Source organism: Acomys russatus, chromosome 31 (assembly GCF_903995435.1).
Source record: "Acomys russatus chromosome 31, mAcoRus1.1, whole genome shotgun sequence".
Classification (NCBI taxonomy): Eukaryota; Metazoa; Chordata; class Mammalia; order Rodentia; family Muridae; genus Acomys; species Acomys russatus.
Window position 1 is genome coordinate 10811280 of NC_067167.1, and position 23173 is coordinate 10834452.

Consider the following 23173-nt stretch of genomic DNA (forward strand, 5'->3'; position numbering starts at 1 on the left):
AGCTCAGTTAGCAAGCCGTGATGACCCAAGTTCTGTCCCCAGCATCCATGTGAAGAGCTGGGCATGGCAGTCACATCCAGATCTCACAAAACAGTAAAGCAAGATGGAAGGTTCCTGAGCTCGATCTTTGGATTTATTATGCTCCTAACTTCTAATCCCACACAAATATACATATATCCCAACACACACACATACACACACACACACACACACACTCAGATGCACACAGGCACACACATGCATACACACATACACACTCACATGCACACAGGCACACACACACATGCATACACACACACATGCACACAGGCACACACAGATATGCATACACACACACACACACACACAGTCACACACACACATAGGCATGCACACACAAGGAGGCATTACTGACCACACACCACTTGCCAGAAATTGAGTGAGTGTCTTATGCCATCGTCACAGACATTGGACTCGGCTACATCAAGTTGGTTTAGAAGCTGGGAGTGGTGTGGATGGAGCTTCTTTATGACCTGAGTAAACCTATAGACACTGGAATCTCAGGGCGGAGAACATTTCACTGACTTGAAGGTGTGGCCAAGCATGTATCATGCACAACAATTGGAAAACTCCCCCTGTGTTTCAGAGCATCATCAAGGCGACATGTGCCGTCATAGCTCAAGAGTGTCCAGGCCGTTCCCTCTGCAGACCTGAGTCATCGAGTGTCCTCTCTCTCTCTCTTAGGGCTTTAAGGACCCTGTGTACCGGGCACGACGAAAGCAGTTTGCTGACATTGCCTACAATTACCGCCAGTAAGTGTCCCTGTCAGACACCTAGACACCGAGAGCCTCACTCTAGGTTGGAAACAATTGGTCTAAAATGCCCTGCAGTGTGTGTGTGTGTGTGTGTGTGTGTGTGTGTGTGTGTGTGTGTCTGTCTGTCTGTCTGTCTGTGTCTGTATGTATGCTTGTGTGCATATGCATGTATGTGTGTATATGTATATGTGTGTATGTGCGTGCATGTGCCTATGTGTCTGTGCATGTGTATGTGTGTATGTGTGTGTATGTGTGTCTGTGTGTATGCTTCTGTACATATGCATGTATGTGTGTATGTATGTGTGCATGTGTGTGTGTGTGTTTGTGCATCTCCTTAATAACATGTCTTAAAAAGTTGCCTCTACATCAAACACTGTGCTGCTGTCTAGGTCCCTCCCAGGCTTTGATGGCTAATTATTTATTGTGTCTGAAATGATTGGAAAGGCTTTTTCCATCACAAATGAAACCACTTCTGGTCCTGTCCATGTTAGACCAGGGAGAATACAGCTGACCAGGGAGAATACAGCTGGCTGCTCCAGTCACCGGAGCCTTCGGACCAGCCACACCCCGTGTGCTCCGCATCTGGTCTGACCCAGCCGTGTAGGGCAGATAACAGATGGGATGCTTTTTTTTTTTCCTGTTAGGAATTCTATTTTATTTTAGCCAAAAGAAAATGGCCATATCAAATGTGTTGTTTGGGAACATAATGGCTTTGCTGTTGTGAGCACTCAGGGAATATATAAATTGTGACTCGGGAGAAACTTGGTGTTTTGGGGGGCATCAGTTTCTGAGTTAAGGGAATTAAAAGAAAGATATGCGTGAAAAGAGATTCCAGAGCTGTTCTGGAGACTTTACTCTGGAGGTGCTGGTACTTTATAGCTTTGGTAGGACGTCAGTGGCAAAAGGAAACCCCGGGGCTTTATGTGGTGAATACAAATCTACCTGCAAGTGTAGTGACATCTCGGACACTGCCTTCTCTGCAGTGTGTGTGTGTGTGTGTGTGTGTGTGTGTGTATGTGTGTGTATCTGTGTGCTGTGTGTGTATGTGTCTGTGATTGTGTGTGTATCTGTGTGCTGGGTGTGTGTCTGTATTGTGTGTGTATTTGTGTGCTGTGTGTGTGTGTCTGTATTGTGTGTGTATCTGTGTGCTCTGTGTGTGTGTGTGTGTGTATCTGTGATTGTGTGTATCTGTGTGCTGTGTGTGTATGTGTCTGTGATTGTGTGTGTATCTGTGTGCTGGGTGTGTGTCTGTATTGTGTGTGTATTTGTGTGCTGTGTGTGTCTGTCTGTATTGTGTGTGTATCTGTGTGCTCTGTGTGTGTGTGTGTGTGTGTGTGTGTGTGTGTGTGTGTATTTAGTGTTATAATGAATCCTCATTTTTCAGACAAGGAAACTGAAGCTGAAAGAATTTAAAGAATTTGTCAAAGCCAAACAACTAGTAGGTGACAAAGGCAGGTTTTAACTTTATCTGTCCCAAGAATCACTCTCACTGTTTCTACTGTGTCTAGTAAACCCTGGGCCTAGGCAGATCCAGGACTCATGTGTCCTTCTGGCTCAAGTCCTCAGTACTGTTCATGTTTTCAGGCTTGGTCTCATCCATCTCAGAGACAGGTTCCATGTGATGTCCCAGCTCAGAAGCTTGGACTCTCTCCTACAAAGAGTGCCATGGTTCTGGGATTCGGCCTGGTTAGTTCTGAGATGTGGACCCACTTGCTAGCCAATCACTGTGGTCAGGATAAAGAGGCTTTTTGATTGGACAGCCCTGGCCACATGCCCACCTGCAGAGGTAGCACTGAGTGTCCTCTTTCTCAAGCCCCACACACTGACTGAGGCGGAAGGTGCTTCACTGAAAGAAGGGGAAAGAGATGCCGGGTCCCTGGAAGAGGAAATGCCAACCAGGAGGACCGCTGCAGGCTTGACATGTCACCACTTCTGAAATTCTGTAGCAAAAATACCAGCTGTCTTTCTTGTCTTTCTTTGCATCTATTTACGTATTTATTTACTTATTATTTATTGGTGTGTGTGTGTGTGTATGTGTGTGTGTGTCTGTGATTGTGTGTGTATCTGTGGCGTGTGTGTGTATGTGTGTGTGTGTCTGTGATTGTGTGTGTATCTGTGGTGTGTGTGTGTGCATGTGTGTGTGTGTGTATGTGTGTGCGTGTGTGTGTGTGCACCTGCCACAACTCATGTGTGGAAGCCACAGGACAACTTGTGTGAATCAGCTATCTCTGCCATGTGGATTCTGGGCAGGCTTGGTAGCAAGTGCCCTTAACCACAGAGCAGCACAGCTGGTCCCATCAATGCCTGTCTTTGAAATGAGAACTTGTTATTTTAATGATCAATGGTTATTGCCAGTTCCAATATTAGGAACACACATTAGGATATATAGAGAGAGGTGGATACATATATATGTACATTAATATATGCATATACACATAATATATTGCTTTATGCATACACTTCATATAATCTTGTCCACATTAAGAATGCTTGTTATCTTCAGGGTGAATGCTCATGGCAGGGCCAGGTTTTGGTCAGTTTTTATTTACAAAGGCCTTTTCTTTTCTTTCTTCACCACTTAATGCCAGATTAAGGAATAGTCTTAGGCTAACGCTCACCTGACACTGTTTTGTGGTCCCTGTCAGGGAACCAGAAGATTCTCTGAGCTTGAATCCATTCTCAACCAACAATCTGTCTTTTCTCCCCAAACCCCTGACCACCTTTCTGTAGAAAATAACAGTCTCTGCTCTAATGTCCTTGGATGAGGTACAATTTTGAAAGTGCGGGGGGAACTTCATTTGGAGCCAGACACACAGTTCCAAGGCAAACAGTCCCACTTTGTCCCAGACTCTATGTCCCTGGTGAGGGGAGCAGGCCTGCAGCCCAGGGAACAGTCCCTGGTCTGAGAGGTCAGGCTTTGTTTGGTTTTCATTGTTTTCAGGACACAGCCCAGAAGCTTCCAAACTAATGACTCTTAAAGTGCAGCTTGTATCAGTCACCTAGGGAGATTTATTCATATCCACTCACCCTTGGCATTCTGTCCCCAGTGCATTCAGGACAGTGGGACAGGGTCCCATGTGGGTGCTTTGACAAATGTGGCACATTATAGGCATATCTTATACCTTAGCGTGGGCTTGCTCATTTGTTCCTCCATACTAATATTTATAAATTTCTTAACTTTGGTTCAGAACTCTGTTTACTGACAAATCTGTGTACTTAGGATATGTAGCAACACACACACACACACACACACACAGACACACACCTTAAGATATATACACTGTGAGGCCTTAGCCTACATTTAAATAGCTTCAAAATTCCCCAGGATAAGAAGCAGGCTCACCAGGTGCAAATTCTACAGACAAGTTTCAAATACACACTCTTATCTATCAGACTCTGCTTGGCCAGAATTGATTGAGTTGCTGGAAATAATTCAAGACGCTATGGTGCTTTTCAAAGAACTTAGGTGTCCTCGTTTGGGAAGAGGATGTGCTGTCTACTTGTCTCAGCTCCCACTCTTTGTACTGCCCTGTGCATACTGCTCTGTACAGTTACGTGTCACTAGCCCAGTCCCTGAAAACAAGTCTCTATCTTGAACAAACTGTCTGGAGTAATGGTTCTCAACCTGTGGGCCGTGACCTCTTTGGGGAGCAAATGACTCTTTCATAGAGATCGCATAGCAGATATCCAGCATATTAAGTATTTACACTGTGATTCATAAATAGTAGCAAAACTATAGTTATGAAGTAGCAATGAAAATAATTTTATAATTGGGGGAGTCACCACAACATGAGAAACTGTATTAAAGGGTCATGGCATTAGGAAGGTTGAGAAAATCCAGGTGTGGTGGTGGTGCATGCCTTTAATCCCAGCACTTGGGAGGCAGAGATAGGTGGAGCTCTATGAGTTCGAGGCCAGCCTGGTCTACAATGGGAGTCTAGGGAAGCCAAGGCTACACAGAGAAACCTTGTCTCAAAACAAAACAAAACAAAACAAAACCAAAAAAACCAAAACCACAAACAAGCCAAAAAACACAAAAGCAAAAACAACAACAACAACAACAGAATGAAGGTTGAGAACCATTGAGTTAGCCTGTGAGAAGAGCAGAAAGACCAAATGGCTTCCCAGAATGAGAGAGAATCCTTAACCACACCATGTTTTCCATGCGGGAATCAACACAGTAGTGTTTCTCGTGAGACTTTCCTCTTTCAAACAATGCTTGAAGTCCAGGTCGGGTCAGTGGCAGCACCTCACAGTCTCCGGAGCCCGACCCCCTACGCTGACCTCACTGCATTGTGCACCCTGACCCCTCCCTGCTGGAGAAACCTATTCCGTGCCTGTCTTCTAGTGGGCAGCCCATCCCTCGGGTGGAGTACACCGAGGAGGAGAAGAACACCTGGGGAATGGTGTTCAGGACCCTAAAGGCCTTGTACAAAACACACGCCTGCTACGAGCACAACCACATCTTCCCACTTCTGGAAAAGTACTGCGGTTTCCGTGAAGACAACATTCCCCAGCTGGAAGACGTTTCTCAGTTTCTGCAGAGTAAGTCCACACCAGGGTCAAAGACCTGCAGGCAGTGGAGGGGGGGGGGGGGGGGGGGGGGGGGGGGGGGGGGGGGGGGGGGAGTGGGGGTGGGGAGCAAATGGAGGCTGAGTCTCCCAGGAAGAACCCAGCTACGTCCTCTCCTGCCTACTCTCTCCTCTCCGTCACTGAACCTCTTCCATCCAAGCAAGAATGCCAGGTGTGGGGTTTTTGCCATGTAGCTGTCTCTGAAAGGCTTTTCTTTCACAGTCAAAGCCTGAGGTGCCCTGCACCTCTCACTGTCAGGAAATGGCTACAATGCCAGTTTAAGGGAAAAAAAAAATATGCTCTCTGTGAGCCGCTGCCAAGAGTCTCTCACTCTGAGTCTACGCATCTGGGATAGATCCTGCCTTTGACCTTTTCTGGTTGTGTAAAGCTGCCTTCATGTTGTCATTTGTCACATAGACACTGTCACCTCGTTGGCATGCCTCATAGGGAAATTACAAGAACAGAGTGAGATGTTGCATATGAAAGCACCCGGCCGACGTAGTGTAGAGCTGGGGTCAAGGTCGGTGAGTGTTGAGTGAGTCTCGGGATAATGGTCACGTGAGACACTCAGGGGTACATTGTCTGGATGATGAGCCTCCATGTGGCCGTTCTAAGGGAGGTCAGGGTTTCTTTCCTGACAATAGGGTGTTCATTTAGCAAAACCCCAAACAATTAACTCACTCATATTGAACACCTCCTCTATGCTAGGTAGAACAGGGAGAGAAGTGGGGAGACAAAATGCAGTCATATAGAAAGGAAGAATCTTTCTATGCATCAGAACCCCGAAGAGACGAACTAGAAACGCATATGGCAGGGAGGGAGGTTAGGATGGGAGCAGACTGGATGAGGTGAGCTTCAAGGTCTCTCCCACTTCCAGGATAAAGCAAGGAGCAAGAGTTCACATAGCAATTAACAGCCCGAGAACGTAAAAGTAAGAAGGGGGAGAGACAGCCCTCAGCTTTACCCCCAAAGCCGTGGCCAGTAGTGAGAGTGATAAACACCAATGTTAGCAGTTGGGAAGTTATATAATTGTAATCAACAGGCTTTGAAGCCATATGGCTTGTGGCTTAAGCCAAGTCTCAGCCTCCCCATCTTTAAAGTGGGGATGACAAAGTGTCTTCCCCGCAGTCGTTGTAAGGGTTACCTTGTGCGAGATGCTCAGAGCTGCACCTGGTACAGATTAGGTATGTAGTGTTAGTTACTGTTGTTTGCAGGACCGCTAGTCTACTTCTCAGTGTAGAGTAGATTGGGAAACAGGCAGAGGAAGCAGAGGGTGGCAACCAACTGGTAGCTTTCAAGGAAAGCTCTTTAGAGGGCGTGGTACAGATGTGTGCTCAAAACCTTCCAAACAGTTTACTCCTTGATTAAGGAAACATCTACCAGATCGCTGTGCATCCTTCATTGGTGATCTAAGAGAGACCAGAACACAATTGCTCTATGGATAGGAAAGGGAAGAGAGAGAGAGTGAGAGAGAGAGAGACAGAGAGAGACAGAGAGAGAGAGAGAGAGAGAGAGAGAGAGAGAGAGAGAGAGAGAAGACAGAGACAGAGAGGCAGAGAGGCAGAGACAGAGACAGAGACAGACAGAGAGAGACAGATAGACAGACAGAGAGACAGAGAGAGACAGAGAGACAGAGAGAGACAGAGAGAGTCAGAGAGAGAGAGACAGAGAAGACAGAGCCAGAGCCAGAGAGCCAGAGAGCCAGAGCCAGATAAGACAGAGAGAGAAACAGAGAGAGAGATGCAAATTCTCTCTTCTCCATTTCCCAGTCAGACAGGACATTTCCCCTCCCAGGATGGGCTGTGAGTGTGGCATGGTGGAGCATCTGGGCATGTTCCTTGCACTCTCTACTCCTGATGTTGCTCATACATCTCCTTGCTCCTCCCGAAACATGACAAGTAATGGGAAGTGTTTGGTCCTAACAATCAGTAACAGAGGGGGAATTTACTGGATCTCTGCAGTGGGCTAGGCTCTGCTGAGTAACTTTTGGTCGTCATTGTCTCGATGCTTACAATATCCCTCAGTAGCACCCAGCTATATTTTTCAGGAGAAAAAAAAACCCCTGAGGTTTGGTAATATAAGTTTAGTTGACCCAAAGCAACCAAGGGAGCAGAGACCAGAAGCGAAGTCTCCTTGGTAGCAAAGCCTACATTCTTAAGTATTGGCTTTCTCTCGGGGCAGGGGCGGGGCAGTTTCCTAGCCTCTCTGGCTTCACCATAAGGCTTATGGCTCTCAACCTTCCTAATGCTGTGACCCTTTAAGACAGTTCTTCATATTGTGGTGACCACCCTGCCCCCCTAAAATTATCTCACTGCTACTTCATAACTGTGATTTTGTTAGTATTGTGACCATAATAACGCCTGCTTCCCCCGATGTGCAGGATATCAGGTTGAGAACCTCTGATGATGACCTTTTGAGTGTTAGAGTTTTCTTTTTCTGCTTTGCAGCTTGTACTGGCTTCCGCCTCCGACCTGTTGCTGGTTTACTGTCCTCTCGAGATTTCTTAGGTGGCCTGGCCTTCCGAGTCTTCCACTGTACACAGTACATTAGGCATGGATCTAAGCCCATGTACACACCTGAGCCGTGAGTATCACTCTCCAGTGACCACTGCCAGCCACAGTGGGCACTAGCCCTACTTGCTCTAAGTATGCTGCTTGGGTTAACTGCCATCTGGTCACGTGATTCGTCGCCTGTTTTATTAAGTCATAGTTCTAAAAGAAACTCATGATCTGTGGACTGTATTTGTCCAAATAGATGAAATGTATACGCACAGACTGGGATATTCTGTGGGTCAAGGATTTGGACCACCTTGGGCAGCAGGAAAAGAGGTTCCATCTACCTCCAAAGTCAGACTTCTGACATTCCAAATAGGACAGGAACAAGAGTGATCTTGGCAGTGATCTCAGTATCTCTTAAATGTGCAACTAGATGATTCCAGTTTTTTGCCTAGAGTATTAGCTAGAAGGAGAGAATGGGCAGCCACTGTGCTTGCTTCCTACTTGGGACTTTAGCCATCTTTTTAGTCACATAGAAATTGATTCAAAGAGATCAGGATGGTGGCCCCTTTTATGTCCCCTTCTCATTATGTTAATGGCTGCTAATTAGAAAGGACATGTTGCAATGAACCTGTAGTATTTTAGATAAATGTAGCCTTTTCTTTTTGACTGCTGACCTACTCTGGGCCAAGAGAAGAGCAACACTATTTTTCTTTAAAGTTCTGATTGGAAAAACTGGGCACATTATTCCCTCTCCAGGTAACTGAGTGACAAGGAGACTTGGTGTGGGTAGAATCTGTGACCCACAACTCATTCAGGTGTCTGAGAAGAGACCCATAGGAATTCTGGCTCCTGAGCTCTGCACCTCAACCTCTCCTGCCTCCCAGGACTCCTGAGGGCTCTGTCCCTCCTTCCTTTTCTTTCTCTTTCTTCCTTTTCTTTCATACTTTATTTCAAGGGATTCCTTGCTTTCTGTAAGGCTTATTCTAGAGAGTGAAATCCCAGGTCTCAATGAGTTATTTCTTCTTGCCCACTCTTTGTATAAAGCCATCAAGTCTAGCTTGGTTTAACCTGCCGCTCCTCTAAGCACTGTTGTTTCTGTGTTTTAGTGACATCTGCCATGAGCTGTTGGGACATGTGCCCTTATTTTCAGATCGCAGCTTTGCCCAGTTTTCTCAGGTAAGGAACCAAGATTTGGATGGAACTGCACTGCTAGAGTGAATTAAGCCCTCATAGAGGGGCTGTCACATGCTCTTTAAGAGTGGAAACAAGATACAGTTATATGATACTACCTGAGAAGAGTAGCAGGGCCATGGGTGTGTCATTCCGTGGGCCACTCATTCTAAGAACTGCAGCCTAGGTTTGATTGACTGCTCATCTTCTGACATGTCTGTGGTCAATTTGCTAGTCTAGATGATCATGACAGGTGTACTTTAGGAGCCTTCTCACTGATGAGAGCATCTCTGATCTCTATGCAGATGTCACCTCATACTGTCCATCCAGTACTCTCTTTAGAGACTTTTGACACTTTCCATCTTGTCCGGTAGCCATCTGTTTGTATACTTGAACTAGATAAGATGACCTTTGCCAAGAATCCAATGTCAACACTCTTATGCATAGTTGACTAAAGAAAGAAGGGAACCAAGGAAAAAAGATAAAAGAAAGAGCCAAGTGCCTTGTTGCCATTGTCAAAACAGCGCCATGACCTCAACTCATCCTTTACAGTAACAAGAAAGCTCAAAACTGTTTCCTGATGAATTAAAAAGTAGATTAATCTCTTATCACTTAGGGGGCATCTAAAATATGTTTGTGTGGGGTGGAGGGCAGGGGGTGGATGTAGGGAGATGGCTCAGTAGGTAGAAGAGTATATTTCTTTGGACAGGAGCACAAATTCTGTAAAGCACTCACATCAGGCGACTAAGGGGCACCTGTAAGTCTAGCTCCAAGGGATCTGATAGCCATGATCTCTGCAGGCACCTGCACTCATGTGAACATACCCACACACAGACACACAGGCATACAAATAAGTAAAAACTTATACGAATATTTTAAAACACAGTTGGGTAGCTGGGGTCACAGAAGATTGAATGACAGCTCTCAGGTACTTACAGGCCCAACCCAGAACACTGATGACCTGCAGCTGTGTGAACTAGGGCAGGCTGTGAGGCCATCCTGTGCCTCAGTTTCCACAGATCTGGATGAGTGAAATGCCTTCCTTATTAGTCTTTTTCCTCACTAGAAAGAATGAATATCCAAGGATGACTCACGAGAAAATGCTGCTCCAAGTAGGAATTTCAGAGTAATGACATTTACTCTGTGTGTGAACTTGTAAGCATTTCCCATTAGCTGCAGGAAGTTATTTCCACTGTGGAATGATGAAGTTGCCACTGGGTATCTTAAACAAACCAAATAAAAAGTCCAATGGATTCCTTGACTACTTAGAAGACGTAGGCCCCCCCAAACAAAAACACCTGCTACTTCCATGTGAGGCTTTGGGAACTATGGAGGCCAGAAACCATTGGACTGTAGACATGGGAGTGTCTGGTTGAACTTTAACTGTGGGAGTGTTATTGCCAATAGTGTAGTTGTAGCTGCCAAGATGGCGCTGATTGCTCAAGACAGTTTGAAAACATGGGCTTGTTACTGCGAAAGCAAAATTAGAGGCTTTCTCCTTGGGGAATAGGAACCTTGGAATTTTGACACCAGAGATACTCTGTCTAGCTGGAGGGCAGTTGGCAGTCTTCCTTATGTCATTTGCATTTTTGGGTAACCCTGGAGGAGAGGAGTGTGTGATTAATGTGTCAACTGACATTGTAGGATCTCTGTTTGACATACTCTGAGCTTTGACATGGGTGGTCCTAAGGCAAAGGGTTGTTCTATAAGAACATTTTTCTTTTTATTTAAAGGGCACAGTTTCTTACCACTGTAGGGCAGTATGGGGTAGTAGTGGATACTGGGGGTCTTAGATTTCAAAGAATGATGATAAGATATTGGATGTTGTGGTCCATACCTGTAATTTCATCACTTGGGAGATGGAGGCTGGAATATCAGGAATTTGAGCCTATCCTTGCCTATATAGTCAGTTTAAGGTTTTCTTGAAAGATATGAGACCCTATCTTAAAAACTGATGTCAATTCTGTTCCTCTGGAGAGAAAAAAAACTGGCGTCAAGAGAAAAGGGCAGGGATTTGACTTCAGTTTATCAATGGAATCTGTTAAACTCAGAACTGGCATTATCTAAGGAGGTAGGTAGTGCAGACACAAGGTTATTGTGTAAGTCAAATGCTCATTTCTGTACCCTCCCATGTATGGTTGCAATCCGTGTTCTGAGAATCTCCTCTCTCAATGTTGTATAAACACTGCTCCTCAGTTGTTCCCTGATATGCCAATAACACAGCTTATAGCCAATCACTGATCAGGGAAGAGAATAGGGCCGAACTTCCTGCCAGCCAGGGGAGGAGAGTTAGGGGAGGAAGGATTCATTCATGGGAGAAGCTAAGAGACAGAAGGAGCTGGAGTATGAAAGCTACAAAGCACAACTATCCCTGGGATATAAACTGGGAGGAAGCCAAATTAGCTTAGAGGGTTAAGAATAGAATAATAACTGCTCAGTTCTTGTGCTGTGAAGCTTGTTTAAGTAATATAATAGAGTCTCAGTTATTTGTGTGATATTTAAACTGAGAAACAAACACAGTTTTCTAAAAATAACATTAACAGGGTAGAGTAGTGATGGAGGAGAGATGGCAAACTAGAGCCAGGCTAGGAGTTATCTGAGTTTGGTTTACCTTAAATCAGACAGTACTTTCCATAAGGATGGTGTGGGCCAGCCTTCAGACCCAGAGGAGGGGTACAGTGACACAGAGCATGTAGCCTTTTGTTTCAAGATAGATAGAAACCCTTAGTCCTCCTCTATGTTGACACACATTATTTTGGTTATTTTAGCCAATCTTATGGCTTTGAATATTAGCTCTGATATAATAATGAGCATTCATGTCTTGTCTTCAATGCCAAATTCAGGCTTATATATGAACTATCACCTCAGGATCTCCACTTTGATGTCAAACAGACATCTCTATATTCCTGTTCAAAGTTGAATTTCGAATCTTCTTCAAAGCTTCTCTACCCATTTGTTTCCTTGTGTGAGTCCGTGGCAACTCCTTCCTTTGGTTCATTGAAGCCAAAATAATATCTGGGGGTTGCCATTGACTCCTTGTTTTGAAACAGCCAAGATTTCTGAAAATTGTATGTGCTCTACTCTCAAAGTGTATAGACACTGATTGCTTTCCATCATATCCACTGATAGAAATATGGTCTCAGCGACTATCACCACCACATGTTTTCTGTAGCTTCCTCCCTGGCATCCTGCCATTGCCCTTGACCCTGATAGTCTATTCTCACAGAGTATTTGGGAGCAGTCTTTGATGACATATATTAGATCATGTCCACTCCAGAATAATTTATGTACACATATGAAGTTACCAAGAAGAACACTAACAAAAGCTATCTTAAAATCCTAGAATGGATTTTCATTTCACTAAAAAGAAAAAGCTAAGACCTGGTGTGACTTTTTTTAAAAAGTCCACTTGATCACACGTAGGGTCTTCAGCGTTACCTACCAATACTCTCACTTACTGTGCTCTAGCATGCTTGTCTCTCTTTGTTCCTTGAAGTAGCCGGCATTTCCCTCCCTTTGAGAGTGTTCTCATCAGATGTTGACTTGCTGTTTGCTCTGCAGTGTCCCTCCTTTCATCATCAGCAGAGCCAATAACATTCAAGTATTTCCCCAAGTACAACCTTCTTGATGATGCTTCCCAAGAACCCAAATTAATAATGCAGCCTCCTCAAGATTACTTGCATTTGCCTCCTTCTCCTTATTTCTTTCTGCCCCTCCCCGAGACCTTGCTAACCTTTTACACATCTATACACTTATTTACGACTATGTATTTTTCTTTACTACAAGGTCAAGGGTATTTGCCAATTTTGTGTATGTCCTGACACATAGGAAGCATTTGGTGCACACTTCTGGAGTGGATGGGTGCGTATGTTTGGGAGGGCACGCACAGAAAGAAATAGGGGGAGCTATTGAAGAGACAAAGAGGCCACTAGAGGAATGTTGTAGTGATCGATGGCATTTCATACTCTCCTGCTATGTGTATGACTGGAATGGCGGAATCACTCCCCTGCAGTCTTTTGTGGTGTTTTCAAGGTGCCTGATTAAGTTTCATTCCCTAATCCCAGAACTATCTGCCTCATGCTGTGTGGGGGGCAATCGCTGGGCTGCTGTTTAGAGATGATGCGTTAGATACTGGCTGTTGAGACCATGCATAGGCCACCTTATTATTCCTTTTTGTAAAGTGAATACAAAGGACCCAAGCACTGGGGATGCATTTTTCTCTGCTCTTGAGGTCTGTGCCTCTGTGCTATGTGGTCTGGCCAGGGCAGATGTCTAGGAATATTCAGGGTCTAGCTGGGTCCTTGAGAAAGTACTGAATCACACATTACCTGCCCACAGTTGGGTGCCAGGTTGGCACTGAGGGTCAAGTTTTCGTATGGGCTGTACCACTGTCTCTGTTTCTCCACCCACAGGAAATTGGGCTCGCTTCTCTGGGGGCACCTGATGAGTACATCGAGAAACTAGCCACAGTAAGCCTCTCTTGTCCATTGGGGGAGGGAGGGATTATGAGAATGCTATGGGCTGTGACCTTCAGGTCTTTGAAGATTTATTCTCTCCCTGGCAGCTGGGCCATTTGAAATAATAGGAATGTTGCAAGTTACACTTACATGAATGAAATGTCACATTTTGATTTTTCTTTCAAGCTGAGTTTTAGCATAAGCTTGCACATGGATATTCCCACATATTTGTTAATAGGATCTTCTTGAAACCACCAACAAGCTATAGTAATAGCCCTGGAAATCCTTTGGTCCAAAGTATGTCAGAAGTTGACTGGATTTACAACTTTGCTCAGGGAGTGGCCACCTCTCTACCTCTGCACTAGGACCAGCCTTAGGATGGTTCTCAGACAGATGGTAAAAGTGGGGCTGGGCTTCACAGTCTTGCCAAACATGTCTTCCTCACAAGAAAACCAGAGTCTCTGCATACATGGGAGCTATGAAACACCAGAGTGGCGCCATTGGCAATTTCGTTCCTTGCATTTTCCAAGTTTCAGCATATCCTTCTGTAGCTACAGAACCACATTTCTTATCATATGCCCAGCCTGGAAAAAAAAAAAACCAAAACTTCACATTGAATTAAAAACTACAATGAATGCAAGACTAACATAGAGATGTGTCTGGCCAGAAGTTTGTGAATTCATTTCTCAGAAAGGCTAGAAACTTCTAGGTTTTGGTCACTGACCATCAGACCTGAGATTCAGAGTAAGTGATTTTTCATTGTTCATCTCTAAAAATGGGCATAAAAGTCTGTTGCCCATCTCAAAATATTTCATGAGAGCCTAAATAGTTAAATCTGTGTGAACACGAGTTTTCACAGTTTAGATATTTTAGAGAAGCAGATTTTGAAGGGGCTTGAGAAAGTGGATAAATTAATTATTTATAGGAAGTGAGGTCTTAGAATTTGGAACACCTCATTAGGCCCCACTGTTTGACACACTGGACTGAGAACAGACCCATGTCTTTTCTGTGCCTTTAATCTTGTGTGTCACGGTAAACATGTTGCCTTAACCTCCTTGGCTGAAGACTTGCTGTATATGATGAAGTCATACCAACTGGGTTCTGATGATCTTTTTGTTTTTAATGCTTCTTAGTATATAACAAAGAAACTTAATTGATAACACACTCCTAATTCTTTAAGAGGTTGACCATCACCAGCAGGTAATTGAGCCCTGGTCTTTTCTTGGTGCCAGGACTCTGAGAGTGTTATGTGAGCCAGCTATCAAAGGCATGTTGGGGAAGGATGTGCTGGAAGAAGAGGGTGTGATTATTTGGGAAGACTTCAACAGCGCCTCCCACACCATATTTTTGCATAACAGATGGAGTGCACACCTCACTGAGTCTCTCACTATCTAATCCCTTAACCACTCACGTCTTAGCCTGGTAAAATTACCAAAGGAGCCCTACCAGTATAAGAGCATCTTAGGAATCTGTTCTAATTTGTGCCATGGACAGAAAGGCAAAAAAGCAGGAAGGAGTTTCTCTCACACAGTGAGGAGTTCCTGTCACACAGAGAGGAGCTTACTGTGGATGTCTTTGCGAGATCCTAGTGCACTCTAACGTGTCTCACCACACTGCGATTCATCCATTACCGCCTCAACAGGTGACTGGGTAGAACAAGACACAGGGCACAGAAGTAATGCTAGGTCACCTTGGTTCAGAGAACATTATCTGCACAGACTCCTACCTGCCAGATCTGAACTGGTGTCTTTGGGTGCCTGATTCCTTGCTCCTCCCTGACATGTGTCTTTTGTTTGCTTTCTGTTCTAGATCTACTGGTTTACTGTGGAGTTTGGGCTCTGCAAGGAAGGAGATTCCATAAAGGCATATGGTGCTGGCCTCCTGTCATCCTTTGGAGAGCTACAGGTATGAGTCTAACAGAAACAAAGCATGCAGGGGTGTGGTGGATCATTCTCGTCCTTTATCCTTGTGACTTGGCTGAAGCGCTATTAGCAGATAATCAGAAGTGCACTTCTTCAGACAGCTGGTACCTTAGCAACTATGATTTGACCACAGATGTGTTGTTAGAGATAGAAATTCAAGTTCAAGTTTACAGGACTGCACAGAGCAGAGACCTCGTAAGCCCAAGGCTGACCTAGGACTACAACTTTGTAAGCATGCAAATCTATGCCAAGGAACATGGTCGGTTCTTACAACATGTACTGAACTCCCTATTAGAAAGTGCTTGAAGTGAATTGATACCTTCTAGTTAACTGTAGGTTTTAGATGATCTATGAAGAGGTGACTCCAGTCTGTGCTAAATAACGAGAGAAGCTTTGCAGATGGACTGTGGGATGCAGGAGGGAGCAGCACAGGCCCTCAGTTAACTGAAAACTTTCCCACTGGGTCCCTGCAGTACTGCTTATCAGATAAGCCAAAGCTCCTGCCCCTGGAGCTGGAGAAGACAGCCTGCCAGGAGTACAACGTCACAGAGTTCCAGCCCCTGTACTACGTGGCCGAGAGCTTCAATGATGCCAAGGAGAAAGTGAGGTGAGAAGGTTGCCAAAGGGGGTCACTGGCTTTCTGGGTCTCCTGGACCAGGATGGCAGTGCTGTCTGGACTCCAGTGTCCACAGCAACGGTGCACAGCACGTAGTGCCCCTGCCCCCATGTTCTCCACACTCATCCTTTCCACTTCGTTGGGAGGTTGGATGGACTGACCCCTGCAGAAAACCTTGCTTTCCACTCAACACAGACACAAAGTCTAATTGCTGAATGCTTCTGTGCTCAGAGCAGCTATGGAAGTTCACCATACCAAACCAGCCAGATGCCTTCAAATCTTGGGAAATACCTTTTCCCCTTTATTCTCTCAGAAGCTTCCTCACCTCTTCACATCTTCACAGAAACTCATCTTTTTTTTTTTTTTTCTGTATCTTTTGCCAACCAAATGTATTCGTGCATAAAAACGACAGAGCTATTTCTGAGAAGTAGGCTATTAGGTGGCTTCAACATTGAGTGAATATCATAGCATATTACATACACAAACATGCATGGTAGTATCTACTACGGACATAGATTGTATCACATATGAACTGGCAGGCCTAAGGATCCATGGTGAACCAAATAAGACATGAAATGACACATAAGAGAAAAATGACACAAAAGACATAATAAATTCAAGATGTATGAGGCTATTGCAGGCATAATACGGCATATTATTTTAAAGCAAAATTATATTTTTATAAGCAGAACATCAGAATTAAAATATGGTCAGTATATAAGGCAGTAACATCGTCACTTTTTAGCATTACCAAGTACTAAGTATGCGTAATTATAACTGCAACACCTTTGTACAGCTGGTAATGCAATGGGTTGCTGACCCTCACACCAACACAAACTCATGACTACCAAGTTACAACATGACATTCCATGGCTGGGTCTGCTGTCTCTTGGAGATAATAATCTTGCAATTTTATCATAGTCATATGGCATTGTGTCTGTACGTCATTGGCTAAAATGTAATTATGTGATACATGACTTCTTAAAATGATAAACCCACCCTGTCATCTTTTTAGTCATTACTGACTTCCAATATATAATTTAGAAGTGCATCATAAGTAGAAGATAACTTCTTTGAACTTCTAGGACTGTCTTTGGTCCCCCTTCACAGTGCCTGGCATATAGTGAGCACTTCATAGCTAACTAATGGAGGAACTGTCTCAGAGCACATCAGAGGAGGGTGACAATGGTACCCAGGCTCTGAGACTCTCATCTCTCTCAATTGAGAACCCTATCTAGGAGCTATCCAGACTTTCATTTAGACAGGAGACAGTCTACACGGAGCTCTACCCGGGCGTGGATGTCCTGATGATGCTACCACTCTTAGAAAACCACCTTATTGATGGTGGATGATGGACAGAGGTTGCGTGGGTCTCTGGAAAGTCAACTTTTATTTGCTTGCCTTAAGAAATTAAAGTACTGGCCCACAAGTCCATTCGGTGTAGCCTATAGTGGTCCTCTTTCTCCTCTCGCCAAGGCCCTGCTGATTTTTGATATTATTTTTCTGCTCTGGAGTTTCTTCTTCATCCTATCCCAAAGACTCCCCGTCTGTACTTCAGTACAACCAGAAGAGTCCATTTGGTGTTGTTTTTATATATGTGTGTTTAGGGCTGACTGTTTGTGATTGCACCAACAACGAGGGGCCAGTCCCTGGAGAAGACTGTTCCTCTCTCACCACAGCAGGAACCATTGATTGCCTGTAGCTTTTCTTTTCATCTCTGCAAGCTGCCCCTCAGCAGAATGGAGCAAAATGGGTGTCCTCTCCTGGAACCTGGCACTGGTGGCACTCACAGCTGAGACTTTAAAGGTCTGACAAAGCTGTGTGCCAGCAACCTTTCTCCTCCTGTTGCAGACTGATCGTTTGTTGGCTAGGGGGCTTGTCTCTAGAGGAGCCCGTCTTGGAAGCTCCTTTCAGAGAGGGTTGGTGGGGGAGTAGACGTAATGAACTCGCAAGCCCACAGCCACTAATAAAAGGCAATGATTAACCCTGACTTACTCTTGCCCTTCTGATCTGAAGACTGGTACTACCCTGACCTTACAGAAGACTAAGGGGAGTGAGGAACTGAGGGGGAGAGCCTGCTGCCTGTGATCACAAGTGTTATAACGGATAAGAAAGACACCAAGAATCCTGGCTTGGGAACTTTGGATGTTGCTCTTGCCAAACCTGGGGTGACTTACTGTCTGGATGGATAATTGTCCTTTTCAAAACAGTAGCTTTCATCATGGGCTAACCTAGAAATACTATCTGAGATGCCCGTGGAGTGTTCTGTCAATATTATGGATCGATGTCCCTCCTGGGCGGTTCCTCCAGAATTGGGAGCCATGCAGAAGCAGGCTGCCTGGCATAGCAACATTGCTTCATCCTTCCTCTGCCTCGGGGTCATGGCATTACTTCATTCTTAGGACTTTTGTAAATGGTAACTTAAGAGTGATGTTTTTAAGGGTCTAGAGCTGTTAGAATTCAATATGGTCCTCAGTTCACAGCAGGACCCCTGAGCTATGCTACTTTTACTGTCACTACCATGCTTTATTCGGTTGTCCAGAGCTGTGTTTCTATTTGCGTTGACTGTTGCATTGACCTTAGAGGTTGTTGTTGTTGTTGTCTTAAATAGTATTCTTTGGCTAGGCTTCATTTCCTTTTTTTTTTTTTTTATCTTATTTAATAAGTATCTGTGGCTTCGTTGGATTTTGTGCTTTTCTACACACATACAAACAAAGGCTTCCCTGAATGACCTAATTCAGTTGTATTCTGCGTCGCAGCCCCAGCTTGTGAGCCTCTGCTCTAGGAAGTTTCAGGGCTCATGGCAAAGCAAAAACCACTCAGAGCTCTTTCAGAGTAACCTATTTCTAAATGGTGTCCTTCACAAGAGCCCTTTGTCTTGGCTTCAGGGCTTTTGCTGCCACAATCCCTCGTCCCTTCTCGGTTCGCTATGATCCCTATACCCAAAGGGTTGAGGTCCTGGACAACACTCAGCAGTTGAAGATTTTGGCCGACTCCATCAATAGTAAGTAGTTCATACCCGCCCGGGACTACCTTCTTTCCCAGAAATAGAGGTTACGTCATCTCCTTATATTTCCTATAGGGATAAAAAGAAATTTCATAAGCATTGAGCTAAGGTGAAAGTATCTCCACATGTGCCTTAGGTTCACGGGGCTGGGGGAAGAACTATGAAAATTAACTCGTATGCCTCCTCCCCTTCCTTTGACCTTCTGACATCCCATCTCTTACCCCTACACCAGTTTCCCATGCCCAGCCTGTCACCCCCAGGTTTCTCTTTCATCATTTGCTTTCCTACCTCTTTTCTTCTAAATGTCTATCGATATCACCCAACCTGGAATCTCACACACTGAGAGCTACCTTCGGTCTGCTTCTTTGGCCACTCATTACCCAACTCATCTACTGCTGCTGCCCTTTTGCTCATCCTTGGTGGTGGGTAGAATAATTGTTCCTCTTGAAACTGCTGGGTTACCTTGCTCACATCTGATTCTCTAGAGCCTTTGAAAGTAGCCTCTAGCAACACGAAGTAGCTTCCGGCCCCTGTGTTCTCTCCTGGCTTTTGCTGCTGTTGTCATTTTTTGTTTAAAACACTCCTCTTCCATGCCTATGTGGAGATGTCCAAACCCAGTTAGTTCATCTCACATGTCTTGCATAGACATCTCTTCTTATAGGAATGCTGGTTTGTATGCATGCCCTTCCTATGTCTTTACATCCTTATCTCCCTCCCTCCCTCCCTCCCTCTCTCTCCCTCCCTCTCTCTCCCTCCTTCTCCCCCCCCCTCTCTGCACTGCTCTTGTGTAACCTCTTTTTCTGTCCTGCTCATGTGAGAGTTGGGCATATACTATCCCTGACTTATTCTGTCAGATCTTTCTTTGATTCATCACCTTGTCTGCCCCTCAATTAGACATCACTTTCAAACATGGCTGCTTCCTTCTATAAACTAACCTTACCTTCATTGTTTGGGATTAAAGGTGTTGTACTTAGGGCATGTCTGTGCTCCAGCCAGGTCATAGTGTGTCTGTATTCCAGCTGGGTCGTGTGGTCCTAGAAGGTCTTTGGATGTGATCCCTTGCCAGAGCAGCCATGTTTAAAATTCCTCTACCAGATTCACCACTGTATTATTTAAAAATTGCATACTTTGTGTCCCTAATTAGACCTGAGCATAGCTCAATATCAGGCTCTTTGTTAAATCCCTAGAACCTAGCCTTGTTCATAAGGATTATATGAGACACTTAAGAGCTTTTGAATGGGTGAGGAATGACTGCAGGGAAGACTAAAAGTTGTTCTTTTTTTTTTTTTAAATCATTAAATCATATGTTTCTATAAGAGCAGAAAACATTTTATGTACCATTAAAACACTGCAACTCCTAATATATAATGGTCCTATATATAAACCCAGCTGCTTCAGGCAGTGTTTGCGGTGTTGTGTGGCACAGTACAAAGTATGCGTCTTGTGTGCTGCAGTGATAGTGGCATCTCATGACAAAGGCAAGCGCTGCCCAAACCTCATTGGGTTCACTCTGTGTCCAATTTTCAATCAGTTCCTCATTGTTGCACGTTCAGGAGCATTTTATGATTGATTACCGACGTCTTCACAGTCCCAACACTCAATTACACAAAACTGGCTCTAAAGGTCTAACAATCTAGGCCTGGCTTTCTTGTGTAAACTTTGGTGTGTATCAGAACCATTGGAGAGCTGTCTTAGTCATCGTTTTAATCTATGAAGAGACACTGTGACCCCTGTTACTCTGTTGGCTTGTTTGTTTTAAAGGACATAGATCTAGGTGATTGCTTAGAAGATCTATTGCTCAGAAAAACTCCCTAAGCTCCAGGAAATGGCTTGTGAAAGGAGGAAGCAAATCACACTGGCAGCCTTGGTGCTCATCACACATCCGATGGGTTAGTGGTGTCTCAATAACTAAGTTGTATGTGTTGTGACATTTAGGGTGATGCAGCCCAGAGACGCTAGTGGGCTTTGCTCTTATTAATGAGCCATTAATTAATGGCTCACCTTTGTGCTGTTTTTCTTTATAGGTGAGGTTGGAATCCTTTGCGGTGCCTTACAGAAGATAAAGTCATGAACAGAAAGTGATGTCATGGGCAGAAGTTGGGAGGTCAACCAAAAATCTGTTGATAGAAATAATAATAACTGCCTCTTTCCTCCGAAGACAAAAGCTTTAGTTTGAAATGTCAGCCGTTATTACTTTTTCTAACACGCTGTAACATCACCCAATGAATAAAAGCTCTCTGAAATGAAAGTATATTACCCCCACAGTGATAGCTCTTTCAGAGTCATGTTTGATTTAAACATCTCATACCTTCAATTTAGTTCAAATGTAATTTCTCACCTCTCATTAACATTGATCAGATTTGTGACCCGTAATCATTCAGGCTTCATCAACTCATTTTTACCTTCCAGGCAAGCCCTAATGGAATACATATGGCTAAGCGTAAACCATAACTCATCAGGAATGGATTGTTCAGTTCAGTACAGATCTTAATCTACAAATCTTTGGTTCTACTTTCATTCACTATGGCTCTGAGGACTGCTTTGCTATCCTGCCTGCGTAAATCTCCTCTGATTTGAGACTCTATCCAGAGAGTTACAAGCAATAAAGCTTAAGAGCATATATAAAACATTTTGTGTGATTTATTGTACAACTACATATTGTTGGGGGACAAAGACCTAACCCACCTGATCCCACAACTTCTGACATCATTTTCATGTCATGTTTTTCGAATATGTTTGAGAAATATTTTGAAAGCACTTGTGATCCAGCAGCTATTAGATAAAGACAGAGTAGATGCTCATTAAACACTAGGAAAGTAGCTGGATACATTTAAAAATAATAAGTCCACCAAAAAGTAGGAAATTTATGTATGTTAGAGAAAAGTATTAATGTCATAAAATTTTTTTTAATTTCAAATGCTTTTTTTGAATAAAATATTTCTCTTACTGCTTTAGAAATCCATTAGCTGAAACATTCTGTGACACAAGTTAGAGGCTCAGGGGCCTAGCATGCTGCATGGATCATTGTGATAACTGAAGCCAGTTGTTGGGAATCAATAGACTTTGTTTTTGTTGGTTATGAATTTTATGATGAATACATGTAACATATGCGATGCAATGGGGGAGATGCCAGGATCTTTAATGGTGTAATTTAAAATTTTTACATGTTTTCCAACTGGTTATTAAGACAGTTAAATCTTAGGGGATTTACATGGTGATCCTTCAAGTGTATTTTTCAGACTAGTTGTAAAATCAGCACTAAACCTGGAACACTGTCCTATCTCTTCCCATTTAGAATTACTGGGCAGGTTGCTCAGAAAGCTATATTTTGAAGCACCCCTGGATATTATTTTCTTTTACGTTAGCTAATTAATTAACTGACTAATTGATTAACTTGGTGTCTGTGGGCATGTGTAATGCATGCATGCACATGTGTTTATGTGTGTGTGTGCAATATCTGCGTACACAGATATGTGTGCCTGCTTGCTCATGTGAAGCTCAGAAACCAATGCTGTGTATCTCCCTCTAGTACTGTCTACCTTAGTTTTTGAGGCAGGGTCTCTCATTGAGCCTTGAGCTCACTGATTGTCTATAATGGCTAGCCAATTATCCCATGATCCTGTAGTGCCGGGGCTACAAGTGGATGCAGTTGAACCTGCAGCTTTGCTTGGATGATGCGATCTGAATCAGGTCCTTGTGCTTAGACAGCAAGAGATTTACCCACCGAGTTCTCCCTCTATCCTGCACCTCAAATGGAAAACTACTAAACATGGAAAAAAAAAAAAAACAACAACAAGGGAAGAAGGCGCACACAAATGTAGAGATATCCTACAGCAACAGAGTAGAATAAGTAATATTGTTAAAAAGCCAATCGAAGGTTATTTCCCGCCTCCACAGCCTTGAGGACTTGGGCAGCACAAATGGACTTGGTGGCGTATTAAAAATATAGATAAGGTGAATCTGTGAAGAGTTGGGGAGGTGAGGCTGGCTCAGGGAGAATTCAGGGAGAAGGGAGTGGGGGTGAGTAAGATTAAAATACACTGTATGAAACCGACAAAAATTAATTTAAAGTGTTCATAGAATATAAAACGATTAACAGATGTAATGTAGCCCCTGCTAAAATTCCACTAATCTTTT

At 44.0% G+C, this 23173-nt stretch overlaps 1 protein-coding gene across 1 annotated transcript in view; it reads left to right on the forward strand.

Annotated features, from left to right (window-relative positions):
* The window catches only part of Pah (phenylalanine hydroxylase), a 59052-nt gene extending 37389 nt beyond the window's left edge, over positions 1-21663 (forward strand). The window contains exons 5-13 of the mRNA XM_051172779.1: positions 724-791; positions 5143-5339; positions 7814-7949; positions 8971-9040; positions 13447-13503; positions 15301-15396; positions 15887-16020; positions 18918-19033; positions 21061-21663. Coding sequence (XP_051028736.1) covers positions 724-791; positions 5143-5339; positions 7814-7949; positions 8971-9040; positions 13447-13503; positions 15301-15396; positions 15887-16020; positions 18918-19033; positions 21061-21107 — 921 coding nt within the window. The 3' untranslated portion in view covers positions 21108-21663. The remainder of the gene's footprint in view (positions 1-723; positions 792-5142; positions 5340-7813; positions 7950-8970; positions 9041-13446; positions 13504-15300; positions 15397-15886; positions 16021-18917; positions 19034-21060) is intronic.
* Positions 21664-23173: the final 1510 nt, after the last annotated feature.